At 43.7% G+C, this 15,839-nt stretch overlaps 1 protein-coding gene across 9 annotated transcripts in view; it reads right to left on the bottom strand.

Moving 5' to 3' along the window:
• Positions 1-10,213: 10,213 nt before the first annotated feature.
• APLP2 (amyloid beta precursor like protein 2) overlaps positions 10,214-15,839 on the bottom strand; it is a 49,304-nt gene continuing 43,678 nt past the window's right edge. For 2 of the 9 annotated variants that reach the window (XM_064397890.1, XM_064397893.1), the window contains 4 exons: positions 14,029-14,111; positions 13,121-13,195; positions 12,488-12,643; positions 10,214-11,740 (listed from right to left, as the gene is read on the bottom strand). In XM_064397890.1, the coding sequence (XP_064253960.1) occupies positions 11,639-11,740; positions 12,488-12,643; positions 13,121-13,195; positions 14,029-14,111 (416 nt within the window). In that variant the 3' untranslated portion in view covers positions 10,214-11,638. The remainder of the gene's footprint in view (positions 11,741-12,487; positions 12,644-13,120; positions 13,196-14,028; positions 14,112-15,839) is intronic. The other 7 variants (XM_064397891.1, XM_064397894.1, XM_064397892.1 and 4 more) reach the window with 4 other exon arrangements.

The raw sequence follows: 15,839 nt of genomic DNA, 5'->3' as shown, positions 1-15,839 counted from the left end.
CACGCAGACGATGAAGCAGGCTGCCCTCCTGAGCAATGCTTTCTCCAGGACCTGGTTGCCTTTAAGTCAGGCTGATGTGGATCTCCAGTACTGGAGTGTGAGCTTGCATTGTGCTCCATGGAGGTGATGTGCTCCCATTGTTAATAATCCTCCTGGGACTAGAAGTGGGGTCACTGTGTCAAGTTTTTATAGACTGGCTGCCACTAATGGGAAGCTCAGTGCAGAAGTTACAACCTGGTGTACTGAACTTGAATTGAAAAGAAGGGGATAAACAATCTCTTTTCCCTTTGATCAACTGATGTTACTTTTTTCCTGGGTTTTTTTCTGCCCAAATGTTATCTTTGCAGTGTTGAATCTCTTACTGAGGGTTTGGCTGCATCAAATGTTGGGTTTTTTGGGTGATGTTTCTTCTTTCTTTGAATAAATGTAAGTAAGAGCAAATCAAAATTATCATGATGTATGTTTTGAGTGGGATTACACTCCAAGCCCAAGAAGGTTTCTTTGAGCAGGGCAAACAAAATTACCTGTTACCATGTGAGGTGATAGATACCCCATATTGGATACATGACTAATGTTCACCATATCAATAAATTAGAAAGAAGACATGAGGTTGTTGAGGCTGTGGCTGTGTTTGTTGAGCAGTTCCTAGCTAACCTAGGTGTGGGATTGGTATTTCCTGTAACATCTTCTCTCCCAGTGAAGCCTGAAGGGAATAAAACTCCTTGGGTAGAGAGTCAGCCCATGGCAGGGGTTTGGAACGAGATGATCTTTAAAATCCCTTTCAGCCCAAACCATTCTGTGATTCCATGACTAGACAAGATGCAAGTGAGCAGTAAAGACCCCATTGTCCACCCAAAAGTGTTGCTGGTCATGTGCTGTGGACACAGGCGACCCTGAAATAGGTGGGAGGTGGACACGTGTTTCATTGCAGTCCCTGCCTCTCCAAGGCAGGTTAGGATGTGTGCCTGTGGGAGTTTAATTACAGGTGACCTCATTATTTATCATACACAGACCTGACAGATGCTGTTCCTGTTATTTTTCGACAGAACATTAAATTCTTTGTGTAGCTCCTGGTCTGTCTGTGCTGTTAGTCCCCAGGGAGATGCAGAGATGTGGATGATTTTGTTTTTCCATGGCCTGTGGGCTGAGATTCCCTGAAAAATATCTTGGCCAGAAAGCGATGCTGTGTCTCTTTGTTGTTCCACACAGTTAAGCATTAAATTATGCTGCTCAAACCAGGATTTAAGGTAATTCTTAGCAGCATTTTACCTTTTTTCTTGCCTATTGGCATACAGAAACACCAAGACTGGTGGTTTTGATGACAAATATTCCCTGCTGCACAGTTAAATTTGGAGAATTGATTGAGGTATTCAGAACACATGTGCTGAAGTGTTTGGAAGGAACAGGGACTTTTGCACTTCCAGACTGAATTCACAAGTTTTCTCACAGCAAGGGTTGGGAGAATGTCATGGTAAGTTTTCCCATTTCCACAGATCCTCTGCTGCTTGTAAATGTCAGGAACAGGCCTTTACACTGGAGGAACTGGCCATAGAAGCCTTTGGAGGATGGCTGGGTGTAATTTGGATATCCTCTTGCCCCAGCCAGAGGGAAGAGAAACTTGAGACCATATTGAAAAATGCTGCTGGATGAGCTGAGGTGCTTTACAAACCCTCAGTACTCAGATCTGTATGCAAAACCTTTTATTGTTATTACTGAGAGATTTGCTGAGGATTCGTGGTTTTAGGAGTTGAAATTAGCACTTTAAACACCACTAAAATCTATTGTTTCAGCTTAATTATTAAATTTAGCGTCTAAATGCAATTGCTGTTCAAAGGACAATTGGGTTTTCTAGGTCACTCACCTCTTCCAGAAGTTAAAAATTTCCATTACTTTTTTTCTTTTTTTTTAATCTTAATGTGTTTCTTGCCTATTAACTCAAGTGATTTAAGAAACAACAGTCAGCAGTATATGGTTACTTTCCTCTGAGGATGCACAATCTGGATCTCATCCAAGGTTGAGGCGAGGCTGCACCTCGAATAGTGTGTTCAGGTTTGAGTCCCTCCCTACAAGGAAGACATCGTGGTGCTGGAGATTGTCCGGAGAAGGGAACAGAACTGGAGAAGTGCTGCCAAAAAGTTTTCCAGCTCTGGCTGGAGTAGTTTTCTTGGGAGGCTGGAGGTTCTTGAATGTGCCTGGGTGGTGATCATGAAGTGTTAGGTGGAGAGGAGGCAGCTCCTGCTTCAAGGATGCTCTGGTTCCAGCAAGAGTTACACAGTGTAACAGGGGTGATAAACCCATTGCTAATTGTTAATGTGTTTCCACTGTACTTCATGAAATTTCAGACCAGCAAACAGTTTGATTAATGCATGTGTATAATGAGATACTCAAATATAATGAATCTTAAGAGTTAGAGTGGCCTTATTGAAAAATATACAGTTTTCCCCTGGGTGTAACATCTGTGGAAGTCTCGTAGTGCTCACATCACTCACCTCTTTCCTGACATGTCTATGAATTCCTGGGAGATGTTTCTTTTCCCAGCACTGCTTTAAAAATAGATACCAGTGACTGTGTTTTGTGGCAGGAAATAAAATTTAAAAATCCAGATGTGCCAATAAATATGTCACCAAAAATTTGCCCCGTTTATTAACCTTAATAATATTTATTTTCCCTGCAGACTAAGGGGAGGTTCATCCACTATGTGAGTACTGAGGCTGGTGGTAGGATGCCTCATTGTGCCCCGTTTCTGCTGGTTCTGTGAGGTGTTTTCAGTTCACTAGGAGCATCCTTTTCAGCACAGTGGAGTCTGGTAAGATGGTTATTACACATCCTACTGATTTCCAGAAAGCAACGTGGAAACACCTTTCGTGCAACTATTTAAATCTGGTGAACCTTTTGTCATCAGGACATCTCAGCAAACCTGAGCTCTTCTTTGGTGTCTCCAGCTGCAACAGCAGCCAGGCTTCTCTCTGTCTTCTTGCCTCAGTTTAAAGTTGGATGTAGAGACAAAGAAAGGTTTTTCTAATGCTTAGTATCATTATCCAGTACTTTCTTCTGGTTTGATTGTGTGTGCTGGGTAGAGATACCCACATATGCCTGGTGATATTGTGGTGGGGGTGTGAGTTACCTGGATTAAAAGATGAGTTACCTGGATTTCAACCATGAGCTGCCAGCACTACTTGGAAGCCTAGGTGAAGCCATCAGTAGTGAAGTAAAACCTGGAAAAGCTGCTTTTCTGGAAAGCGGCTGATGCTGGGATTCTGAAAGAACAGCTGTTGCCTCTTGTTCACCTTCCTATACTGGTTAGTTCAATTGGCCCTTGTTTCCCAGGCTTTTGCTGTTGGAAAATAAAGTATGTAGTTCTTGCACTGATGTGCGAGTGTAGTAGAGAGGTGTTATTTGAATCTATCAAATAACATAATTTTTGATTTGCAGCATATTTGTAATTCATCTGTTCTGCTGACCTGATGTGTTTCCCTACAATGTGTTATGAGTGCTCCATCAGTTGCTCCATCACCTGCTGAGTGCTGCCACTGCCATGAAAAGGTGGAAGAAATGTCCTTGCTTGCTTGGTTTAGGGGACACCTTTTTCCCCCTAGGGGCTGCTGGCATCTGATGAACATGGTGCAGCTCCCGTTTCCTCTGTTTCTTCCTCACTGGGAGACTTTACTGTCACAATGGACAAAACCTACCCGATTTTGCAATTTATCAGAATAAAAATTCTACCTGGTCAAGCTGTGGCACAGTTCCTGTGAGGGCTGGGTCTTAACTATACCCTGGGCCCCAGCAGTGTCACAGAAAGGAGAAATTTTTATTCTTAAACTCTGTCAGTTTCACATTTAATTATCCTGAAATTCAAAGTATTTGTTTTAGAATGTGTAATATTCTACACAGGGCCAGGAGTTTGAGTTTGTTTGGCTTTAAAGAGAACCAAAAGGGTTTAAAAGAGGAGATTTGGGGTTTAAAAGAGAGAGTTTTTTAGGTTTAAGTTTTTGTATTGTGCTGTAGTTCTGCTTCAACCCAATGTTGTATCAACCATTTTTGTTATAGAAGCCTTTGGAAGGTGGGAGCAGAAAAGAGGAGTTGGCCCAAAATCTTTGTCTTTCCTAGGAATCCAATAAAGAATAGAAGATGCTCAGCTGCTGGTTTTAATTATTGACTGAAGGAAAACTAAATTACTGTGTACATATCTGTGTACAGTCTAAGTTTCCTGATGCTCTGTAGCAAATTCCAGGTAAAATTTGGATTTAAATGGCAAAATAAGAACTGGAGATGCAGTTCCCAGCTTAACTCCTGGAGGCAGAGCTGTAGAGTTTAATTAACCAATTGATTAATTATCACTTGAGCACATGGATTGCTTGATTGAGCTTCTGTAGAAAACAGTTTTATATTTTAGACCAGCTTTAACAGCAGAGCTGGAGCCTCTCAGAAAGCACTGGGTGTGTAAACATGACTGTAAAGCTGTTTTGTGGGCAAAGAAATTCCTGTTCTTTGGGTAGAGAACGTGTGTTCTGTGTTTAATTGGAAGAGGAGAAGCTTCATGGTTAAAGATGATTTAGACCAAATGCATGGGATCTTTGTTCAACCAAAATGCAACACCCTTAAAATATGTTTTTTAAAAAGTAAAAATAAAATAACTTTTGCTTTACTTTTAATTTTTGTTTTAAACTTTGTTTACTTTTGTTTTCACTTATTGTTATTTACTTTAACTTTCACCTTTTTATTTTTGCTTTTATTTTCAGTTATTTTTATATTAATTTCTACTTTTTATTTTTAAAATGAAAATATATTTAAATACTAAAGAAAAAAATCCAAACACTACCAGGTCCCCCCCGACTTGTTTCACACCAACCAAAATCCAAACCATTGAGATAGATTGTCCCCTGATATTTACTACTGTAAAAATGAAAATTGCAGCTCCTCTCCTAGAGTTTATACATTAAAAAAAAAGCCCTACCCTGGAAAAGAAGTAACACACTAACTACCTGGAAGTGTGGTCCTCTGGTTTAGTAGGCATCCAAAACCACAGAATATCAAAAATTCATTCAAATGAGCCAACTTCTGAGTCCTTAATTGTAGAGACCCTGGGGGGCATCCCCTTGGTTAGGGAGACCCAAGAAACTCCCCCCAAAAAGCTTTTAAGATGCCATTGGCTCCTTCCCCTGTTCCTGTGTCTGCTCCTATGTCCCTGAGCCACTCCCTCCCTATTCCCCCATTGATCCTTGTCGTTGTGCTGCCCCGATGCCACTGTCCAGCCCCGGCCTCTGGGCACAGAGAAAGCTGGAGACCCTCCAGGAGGGTGCCTGGCACCCTGAACATCTTACCGGGTGCTGAAGTGTTTGTGGGTCCCAGGACAAGGGGAGAGATGAATCTGACTCCATATTTCTTAGAAGGCTGATTTATTATATTATGATATTATATTAAATTATATTAAAAAGTGCTATACTAAAGCTATACTAAACTATAGAGAGAAAGGAATACATCAGAAGGCTAGGAAAGGAATGAATAATAAAAACTCATGACAGACCAGAGAGTCTGACACAGCTGGACTGGGATTGGTCATTAAGTAAAAACAATTCATGGAACCAATCAGAGATACACCTGCCACATTCCAAAGTAGTAAAACACAGGGAGAAGTGATCAGATAATATTATTTACATCCTCCTCTGAGGCTTCTCAACTTCCCAGGAGAAGAAATCCTGGTGAAGGAATTTTTCAGAAAATATCACAGTGACAAATGGGCGTCTTAATTAAACATCTGTGGATACTACTTTTTACTTCCTTACCCTGGACTTTATTAGCAGCAATTCAGGCTGCAACATCTAACAGAAAAAAAAAGTCACTATGATTTCCATACTGAAGCTCCTTTTCTCAGCAAGATATTCCAAGTATACCAGTATGTGTGTGTGTGTGTATGTATATATATATATATATATATATATATATATACACACACATATATGGATAGTCTGTAAAAGTAAAAACCACTTGGTGGGGCAGTGCCAGCCCCGGGAGAACCAGCCCCATTCTGTTCTCCACTGCAGGAAGCAGAGGTCCCGGTCAGCACACAGAACAGCCCATCCCCTCCCTTTCACACATACACCCTGCAAGCCCAGGCAACACTACCAAAATCCCAATCTGTAAGACCTCTGTAAGGTTGCTCTAAGAGCAGGCTCTCTGCCGGACGTTCACAAACACACCCTGACACACCAAGCCCAGCTCCAGGATGGCAGCTCTGTGCCAAGTCCCCATTCTAGAAGCCACCCAGGGAGCAGCTGAGGGAGCCAATCCCACTGCTCAGAAGCCTTTACAATCACTTTCTCCCTCCAGGTGTTTTCTCTGAAGCGCTTGTGCTTTCAGCTAAAAAAATAAATCCACCCTGGCACCATCCAAGAGACCAGAGTTTCCCTCTTTTTGGAGCTTGCCATAGACAGAGCCCTTCCTCTCAGAGACCTTGCAGGAGGATACATCAAACAGCTGCTGTGATACAATCAAGAAGGGATATTAAATCCATCAACCATCTGCATCTCCCTTACCCCTTGCTGACACTGTCTAGAGCACCAGAACAGAAGCACCCTCAGCCTCTTCAAAATCAGAGCAATATGTTTTACAGAGAGAGATTCTTCATAGCCACACACACGAGATGAGCAGAAAGTTCAAAGCCAAGAGTGAACACATTCAAAGTCTCAGGTATTTCACTTTCTGCTGCACAGTCAGGCAGAGAAAAGCCCCTGGTGTGCAGGCAGCGACTCAGAGGAGGGAATCGATGTTCTTCCTGCCAGGGAATGTTCCCAGGGAGCAGGTGAGGAGGAGGAAGGAGATCCCTGCTCTTACATGGAACAAGTGAGATGCTCCTGAGAAGTTCCCACCTCCAGAGTGGCCTCCAGCCCAGATCCAGAGGACAGATGTTTCTGTGGAGACTGCAAGGATGTTGAGGATGTCAGGAGGATCATTCGCAGGTAAACTGACTCCCCTTGCTCTTTCTGCTCTCACATTCAGGGATACACAGGGAAATCTAAGGTATGGAAACAGAACTTTGGCTAAGGCTCCTACCTTCCCATAGCACAGCCAGGCTGTGGGACCCAGAGCTCCACGAAGCTCTGACATGGGAGGATGAGGGAGCACGCAGAAAACACGGATATCCCCAAGCTGTTTCGCTCAGACACAATTCAGGTATTAAGTTCCACAGACTCTGTCCCATCACCTCATCCCCTTAAGGGTCTTTACTTCCTCCTACTGACATAACATATCATGGCAAGGTTTTGGGGAGATGGGACCACTTCCCTCAGGCCCAGCCCCTCCTACCACCTTCAGCCCCACACTCTAAGCACCAGAGTCTGTTCAGATTCTGAACCTCCCTGATGCCATCCAGAGACTGATGGTATTAAACAACCAACTCATTCAGCCCACAGCCTGTTCTCAAATTGCTCTCAGGAACTCAGTGCTACTGGAAATAAAATTTTTCATTAACCCATCCTGGCAGCACACACAGAAAGCCTCCAGTCCAGGGTTAAGTGTTCCTGCTACAAAGCACAGTCTCCACACAGGTCACTGGTAAATACAGCAAAATGCTCCTGTGTTTAACCCACTCACTCCTGCAGAACCACATATACATTAATTAAACCCTCATCTCTGTCAGGTGCTGTGCTCAGCAGAATCTTCTCCCTGCCTCTGCAGCAAAGCTACCAGTGCCTGCTGGGATCAAAATGTGAATTTATGGAGAGGCGCCCAGAAGGTTAAGAATGCTCTGACTCCTGCACTGGAGAAACAGCTTTTGAGCCTGCTGCTTGAGCCTTCCATTCTACAGTGTTGCTAAGGATCACAGCCAGGTGACTTGCATGCGGTCCCACTGAGACCTGAAAGCAAGAGCAGCTCACTCATCCTTACTTTCCCTCTTACTTTGTCCTATAAAAACAGTCTTTCTGGCTCATCACTGTTGCGCCTCACTGTGCATATCTGGCAGCCTTTTTCACCACAACAAAGCCCCGAAGCCACTGACTTGAGTTGTACAGGCTCTGGAGACCCAAACAAATTCCTGTGTGGTGGCACCGACTTTAAGCACCACTCAGGGTGGACCAAAAGGACACCTCACCTTGAGACTTGCAGCTCTCAAACATCTATCTGAAACACCCCAGGTCAAAGGGTTAGGAGGGTTTATGTGCTCCAAAAGGTGAATGTCACCTTTTGATGGGGCAACAGAGAAAGGTTCCAGGCACTGCAGCACCCCCTGCTTGAGCTTATCGTGAGCACCTTTAATCTCTTACTGTGGGCCAGGAGCTGAATGATCAAAACTACACTTCACACAAGTGTTGCTCTGCACATCAGAGACAAGTAAGGCTGGTAAAAATCAATCCACCCACGTTCCATCCACTTGTTCCTGTGCACATCACAGTCCTGATGTACCGACGTTTATCACTCTGCCCTTGCAGGAGGGCTACAAACAGCTTCAGGAGAAGGGAGACAAACAGCACTTCCTCTGCTCATCATTCCCAAAGACCCTTCTCAAACATTCTCACCAGAGAGCTATGCTGCTCCTCTTGAAGCACTTTTTCTTTAAAATCAGTTTTTCTGTTGAAAATCTTTCAGCTCTCTACATGCTGCAAGTCTTCCCCCAGCCAACTGCTCCACTGTGCTCTGAATCATTTAATTTTAAGCATCTTGTTGCCATGAAACTGCTGATATTTTCTCAAACTACCTCATTGCTTCTGCTGGGATCAGCTCCTCTGCTTGCACAGCTGATACCAGGAGCACTTGGGACATGCCTTAGCAACCAGCTTCAAGCAGCTAAGTTTCAGCATGACTTTTCAGAAGCTGTGGTCAAAGTCCATGCTAAGGAATTGATCCTAAGTGCTTGGCAGTCTGTGCCAAAGCATGGAACTAATAGACTTTGATTCCAGCCTGATGCATTTATTTTGCATGACTAATAGAATTTATCAAAAGCAAAAGCTCATACCCAAATTCAATTCTGGAATTCAGTCTGCAGCCTCCATAATTTGTTTCACTTGCAGGTCACCCTACCTGAGGGTGCAGTCCAAGAATGGCATTGGGCTGCAGATATGCTTTGGTATCAGTTAAATTACATTTAATCTAAAATCAAAACTCTTTCCCAAGTAGTTGTGACAAGCCAACAGACGGCATTTTCTAGGACAGCATCTGCTCTTTCCTCGGCGTCTGAATAATTTAGCCAGAATATGGAGGTTTCAGTGGAACCAAGAATCCCATGTTTAAGGAGAAACAAGACACACAAGTGATTCCTGTTCCAAATTGCTAAATGTTCTTATTTCCTCCTCTCCCTCTCTTCCTCCAGACCTATTGGGAACTGCACAGAACAATATGGAGGAAAATTAATTCTGTCTACTGACCTCTAAAATTACATTCAAGAGACAGTGACTCTTAGGACATTTCACTGAGATGAGAGAGCAGGAATACGTGCTTGAGGTCATACCTCAAATGAGAATAGAGAGGAATGACACCAGAAATAGCTTTGAGCTTTACAGGCTGTTAGTTTTAGGTGTTCTGGAAGAGAGACTTAAACCAGTTATTTCCCCTCATAAAACAGTAGCAGTGATAGAGTGAGCACTAACCTCAATTAGCTGATTCCTGCCCTGGGCTCTATGACTTGCATTACTTCAGATCTGGCCATCCACCAGAAGCAACGACAGAAACTGCGTCACTGTGAAGTCTTTTTCCATGCCCTTGTATCTAGGAATTTTAAGATTTCCTGCTGTCCTTCTGCCCAGCCCCATTCCTGAGGCCCGTGGATGTCACAGGCTTTGAGCGTGAAGCCAACACAGGGTCCCTGTGGCTCTCAGGGAAGTGCAGGTGGATGGCGAGGGACAGAACAGCTTGTCACCACAGAGAGCCTTGGCTCTGTTTGCTCCCACAGCCTGTGCCAAGAGCCTGCATCCTGGGAATGGGGAGAACCATCCGCTGGATCTTTCAAAAGCAGCCAGAGGCAGCCCCAGCCCAAGCTCTCCCTGACCTGCTCTCCAGCAGCTACTTTAACGTTACTCAGGGTCCAGGTTTAGTATCCTGCCTCCTCCTCTCCACAAAGGTCATCAGGATCTGGGAATACCACAAAAGACTCCAGGCATGGTTATACATCAGTACCTGTACAGTCTTTCTCACCGTCAGGGAAAGGTTTTGTGAGTTTGGCAGGACATGGTGGAAGAAGGGGGAATTAGAGCAAGCCCATGAATAAAGAGAAGAAGCAATCTGGAAGTTAAAGTGTTTATTGATGTGTTTAAACTTTGTACATTCCCCACAGACCACACTAAGGAGTTTGCAGGTAAATCTGTGCATAGTGGGAAGAAACACGGAAAGGGGAAGAAAAAATAAAATCACAGGAAAAATAGAAAAAATACACCACAGGTTACCAGAACCCCCAGATTTAAAAAAGCCGTGAGCATTAACACCAACTATACAAGCATTACAAAGACATAATGATGGAGAGTGGAACAATGCCCCTTTTGGTCTTCTTGGGGCCTATGCATCCTATTTCCCTTAAAGCAGGCAGCATCCCTTTCCCAACATGTCACTCTCTTCCATTCCCAGTTAAGAGATCTCTCTCTATGTTCATCAGCTCCCAAGGTCCCAGTTATTGCAGTGATTTGTCATTTCTGGCCCAACATCACCCAGAGAGATGCAAAGGCTCAAAAACCTGCAGCTCTTAACTACTTACCATGTTGGTGAGGCAGGAGAGCTGGGGAAATTAGAAAGTAGTAGCAAGAGGGGGCGTTAATGCCAGGTGAGTACTGAAGGAAACTGGCTGAGAACAGAGGATTTCAATTCAATACCAGAATTTCCAACTCTAGAGCAGAACTGAATCTCAAAGGGGAATGTGCACACCCAAGTATGCACAAACCATGTTCTAACATTCTACTAGAATAACTATAAACAGAGATGCTAGAAGCCTTTTAACTCCTTGCCTCCAGGGAGTCTTGATTCCTAGAGCCCGAGCTGCTAAGCAGCAGGGTGCATACCACTGGCGTATGAAGATGGGGTTTTTTCCCTTTTTTTTCTTTTTTTGTCTCATTATAAGGAATTTTGTTAGTTACCATTCCCAATTGCTTCCTTGCTTATGCTGTAGTAGTTCCTATCCCTAAATTAATCTCTTTGCAACTCCCAGTGAAATTCACAAAAAAAAAAAAAAGAAGGAAAAAAAATGCTTTATATACAAAAGCCAGAATGACCAAAGAGCCACAACTGTCCCCTTTTTTGAAGGTGGGCTGGTACAAACGATCCTCAATATACAGGTGGTCTATCAGAAATAAAAATTAATGTTTCCCATTTTTATAGATATAGAGCTTGTATCAGACAACAGTACAACAGAACTGGTATTTTTCAGATTATTAAAAAAAAAGAAAACTACATCTCAGTCAAATATCTGCAATAGATCCATTTTTCCCATTTAAGGAGATTTATATATCATATTGTTATATTATCATTTCTTCACCCATTTTAAAGAATGGAAATTGCAACTCTACAGTAGTAATTATAGTCTTAATGATCCAGGAGTTCTGAATGTAAGATGAAGTCCTCTTGAAGCAACTGTTGGTCAGTAGTTGATCCAAAACACTGGACCACTTTGGCCCTTTGCCCCACACCTTCTCCCATTGGGGCTATTCCATCTTCATCTCTTTTATATCTGCATCTGCTCCAGGTATTTGTAAGTGGGATTCTCGTAGCCATGGTTTTGCATCTTGCTCAGATGCCGCTCCTCAGGGGTGAGCATCGGGTCAACCTTTGAAAAAAAACACATGATACTGGTCAAGGAGACACTTCCAGGATTGATTCCACAGAACAAGAGGCAACAAACACTGAGTGAATACCATGGTGAGCAGTAAATGGAAAAAAAGGTCAGCTGCAAAAGTTAATTTGTTTAATACAATTGCTTGTTCAGGAGCTGATGCCTCCTGCCCACCCAATCCCCTATGGGGATGCTTTCACAAATCTGTCATTGCTCAGCCAACACTGCAAATCAGGGACCCACTTCTCTCATTGAAGAGGTTGTTATGATGTCCTGCATGGGTGGGGCAATGGGAAAAGCAGCTTTCTCTGGGCTCCGTTGTTATAGAAATGTCCAAAGAAGAAGGAGCTGCCCTTCAGCATTTCGCCAATCACAACATCATAATTGTCAATTAGTCAGGAGGACAAATTGCTATGCATTGACTGACTGCCCTGCTTAAGATATTGCCTGAAAAGTTCATTTACTGCTAAATCCTACCCTGAGACAGCCAGGGAAGCCTAAGTGAATCCTAGTGATAAGCAAATGCAACTCTGGAGTGGCAGGTGCCAGCACAGCACACCTGGGACTGGCACCTGCGCACTAAGGAACGAGCAATGACGGCGTCAGTAGGGACAGAGTTAATTCCCACCCAGCCAGAAACAGAACTCTCCACGGCCTGGCAGCTCCTGCCATTCTCTACCCCCACACACATGTGATTCAACACTGACTATTTTCATCCTCAGTTATGGAGCTGTTTCTCACCTCCACAATTCCATGGCTGATGGTCCCATACTGCCTCTTCCTCAGCATCACCAAGCTGATGACTATAACAGTAGCTATGGCAACAGCAATCACCAACAGCCCAATAAGGGCACTGCTGCTGAAGCCAAAGTCATCACGGAGGGAGTTGTCATTATCCTGGAGGGAAGAAAACAGAGCAGTTTGAGGAAGAGCAGTAAGAGAGATGCACTGCTGAACACAACCATGGCCACTAGGTAAGGTCTTTGACCATCTGTGGTATTGAGATGCAACTGATTATACACTAGACAGTGTATATATATATCCTCCCTAAGTATTCCACCCTTACATATTTCACACTTCTAAATATTCCATCAAAAGGATAACCAATGCAAAATTCTTTCCCCACTTAGTAGCTCAGGACAGACACTGGCCCACATCACTTCCCTACCCCACACAACACTTTTGCAGTAGGAGTCAAATTAATATCTAATGTGTGTTCACTATTTACATCTTTATGCAGAAGGGCTGTATTGTGTTTCACTCTGCATGAGCCCCCAGGCATCCAGGCACCAAACCCTGAATTCAGTAAAAATGGTCATCAAAATCCAGCATTAGAAATTTGCCAGTCCCTGGATTCAGCAGGCACAAACGTACCGGCTCATCCACCAGCCCTCCAACACGCTCTGCGTTGAAAATCATCTCCTTCACATCAAGGGTTTCATCAATTACCTAAAAACAGCCACAAAAGTGTTTTATGGAAGGATCCACACAAAACAAGGAGGACAAGGAAGAGGAAGACAGACATGAGACCATTAATGAACATTAGCAAAGGCTCAGGATCACTTACCATCTCCTATTTGCTCTCAACAGCATGGAATGTTCTCCAACTCTTATACAGCCACCAGAGATAGTATTACAACTAGTTACCTCCAGACTCAAACTAAATCTCAAACTAAAGCCCCAAAGAAAAAAAAAAAAAGAAAAAATAGGTGCTAATTTTGGACCCAGCATTTGTTATGTAAGATCTGACCTGTGGCTTTAAAACAGTATTGAAAGGAAATTCAAAAGCTGACTTCTTAATTTTTTAAGCCCATGGAACTGAGGCAAAGTGGCTGTCACTAGAACCTAGAGAATGCTTAACACTGTGAATAGAGACAACTCCAGCTGGGTTGCTCACCTTCAGAGGCCTTGCTTGCCATGAAAAAAAAAGTGGGAACACAGATGAAACACACCAGCATTTGGTGTTCAGACAGTGAGCTACCTTAGTGAAAATAAAGGGACACCAAAGGGTCTCTGCTTGGGAAATCCTAAGCTCCTAAATCTGAGAGTTCTCAGAATCAGACTGCCAAAGATCTGAAGCTCTCTCCTTCCCTTTCCCTCCCACCTTTCTGATGCTAATCAGTATTAAGAGCCTACAATAGTCACCAAACTGACTCCCCCACACCATATGGATAATGAACACTGACATTCTATGAGCTGAAATGAGACATGGAAACAAGCCACTGCTATTAATTAGTGTCCACAGCAGGTTTAGCTTCACAAAATAAAGGTGGAGAGCTCACCACATTTTCATCCACCTTGTTCTTGCTGTTAATCACTTTTTCTTCAGCACCAATCAGCCCGTCCAGCTCAGTCATGCCAGAACCTGCACCAAAAGAGCAAGGAGAGCCCATCAGCCGTTAGGAACATTTTGGAAGGGTCACCTACTCTGTGTAGAGCTGCCATGGATCTTGTGTTTAACTGCACAGACCGCTGTTATTAACCTGTCCTCATGCTGCTGTGTCAGATGGCAGCTCACAAGCTACAGTGACAAGTGATTAGGAGGGCTGTTAATGAGGGGAAATGAAGTGGCAATGAGAGGAACAGACACGACTCATCACCAAAATCAGGCTGAGGTGTCAATTCAGACAAACCGCACAGCTAAGTGCTTCTGTTAGATGGCTCCAGACAAGGCACAACACACAGTGAGAGTCCAGTAATGGCTGCAGGTGTCACGCCAGGTCACCAACACCCCTCTGTGACCCTGGACAGAGTGGACACATCTATCTGCCAAGAGCCAGCACACAGGGAATGCTTTCAACATTGCCCATTCTGCTGGAATCAGGCACATCAGCAAGTGCTTAAGGAATTGGAATGAGAATTCCAAGGTCACCCAGCATGGCTCTGTAATGAGCTGCTGTCCCATACCTGGCACAAGCCCAAAACCAGTAAATCCTGGGACAAGGGAGGAGCAGAGAACTACACCAACCTTTGTACCAGAACACTACTACCCCATTTCCAGGCTGGAACCAGCACTGGCTCAAGAGAAGAATATCAATTAACAGAAGGCTCTGCATAAACTGTTTTGATCCAAAGCATTTATAAATAGATCAGATCAGTAAGAGTCTGATGCAAACTGCCCTGACATAACATGGCATGTTAGGAGAACACCAATGTTCCACTTGTGGTGGGGACAATGTAATGACCTGTGATGCCCTAGTGCAAAAGCAGGACAGTGAAGCCTCAAACCTGGATCTTTCCAATGACATGGGGAAAATTCTACTACAGCACTTCAGGCTTTGCTGGTGACTGCGAACCCCCCACTCTGCAGAAACCACTGAGCTTGCAAGGTACCCAAGACATGTCAACTGCTGCTGGAATTGGCAGCATTTGCTTTGATGAGATGCAAGGACAGGCTACCTAGCTTCAAGGCAAGTTTTTACATTGATAAGTTTGTATTGCCTGAAAATGCCACAGAAATACCATTTCACTATGAAGCATCTCAGGTTTTAGTGCATCACGTTTTTCTTTGGAGGCAGTAATCAGATTCAAAGCACGGCCAAGAGTGCCAGTCTGACTTCTCTCAACTGCTAAAGCAGGTTATGTTATTATGGAAGTCAATGATTGGGACTTTCAGGAGAAACCAGCCACAAATAGTTTGTACAGAACTACTGTATCAGCTTTTGGCCTTTATTCCAGCCTCAGTAGCCAACCCAGCACAGTCTCCAGGGCTGAGAGTCCAGCTGCTGCACTGAGCTCTGCTATTTGTCTCAGTGTGCAGTACCAAGTAAAAGACCCAGTCCTATGTAGCTGAAAGGCACAGTTTATATTATATAGCTCACAGGGGAAAAAAACCTCAAAACACACACCTGCCCAAAATCCACCCCCTACCCCAGCAACCCAATACTCCCTCAAATCCCTTGAGCAATTCAATGAAAAGGGAAGGGAGAGGAGGAACAAGTGTAGGACAATTGCTGTCCCCAGGTCATCAGACCCAGACAGGGAGAACTAGCACAAATTTATCATCCTCAAGGCAACAGAGCAGTTGTTCAAAAATTGAATAAATAAAATATCAAACTAAAGTATGTCCCAATTCTTGCCAGAGCAGTCAGCA

Source organism: Passer domesticus, chromosome 23 (assembly GCF_036417665.1).
Source record: "Passer domesticus isolate bPasDom1 chromosome 23, bPasDom1.hap1, whole genome shotgun sequence".
NCBI lineage: Eukaryota > Metazoa > Chordata > Aves > Passeriformes > Passeridae > Passer > Passer domesticus.
Note: the sequence above shows the minus strand (reverse complement) of the source record. Positions and strands in the feature narration are given on the sequence as shown.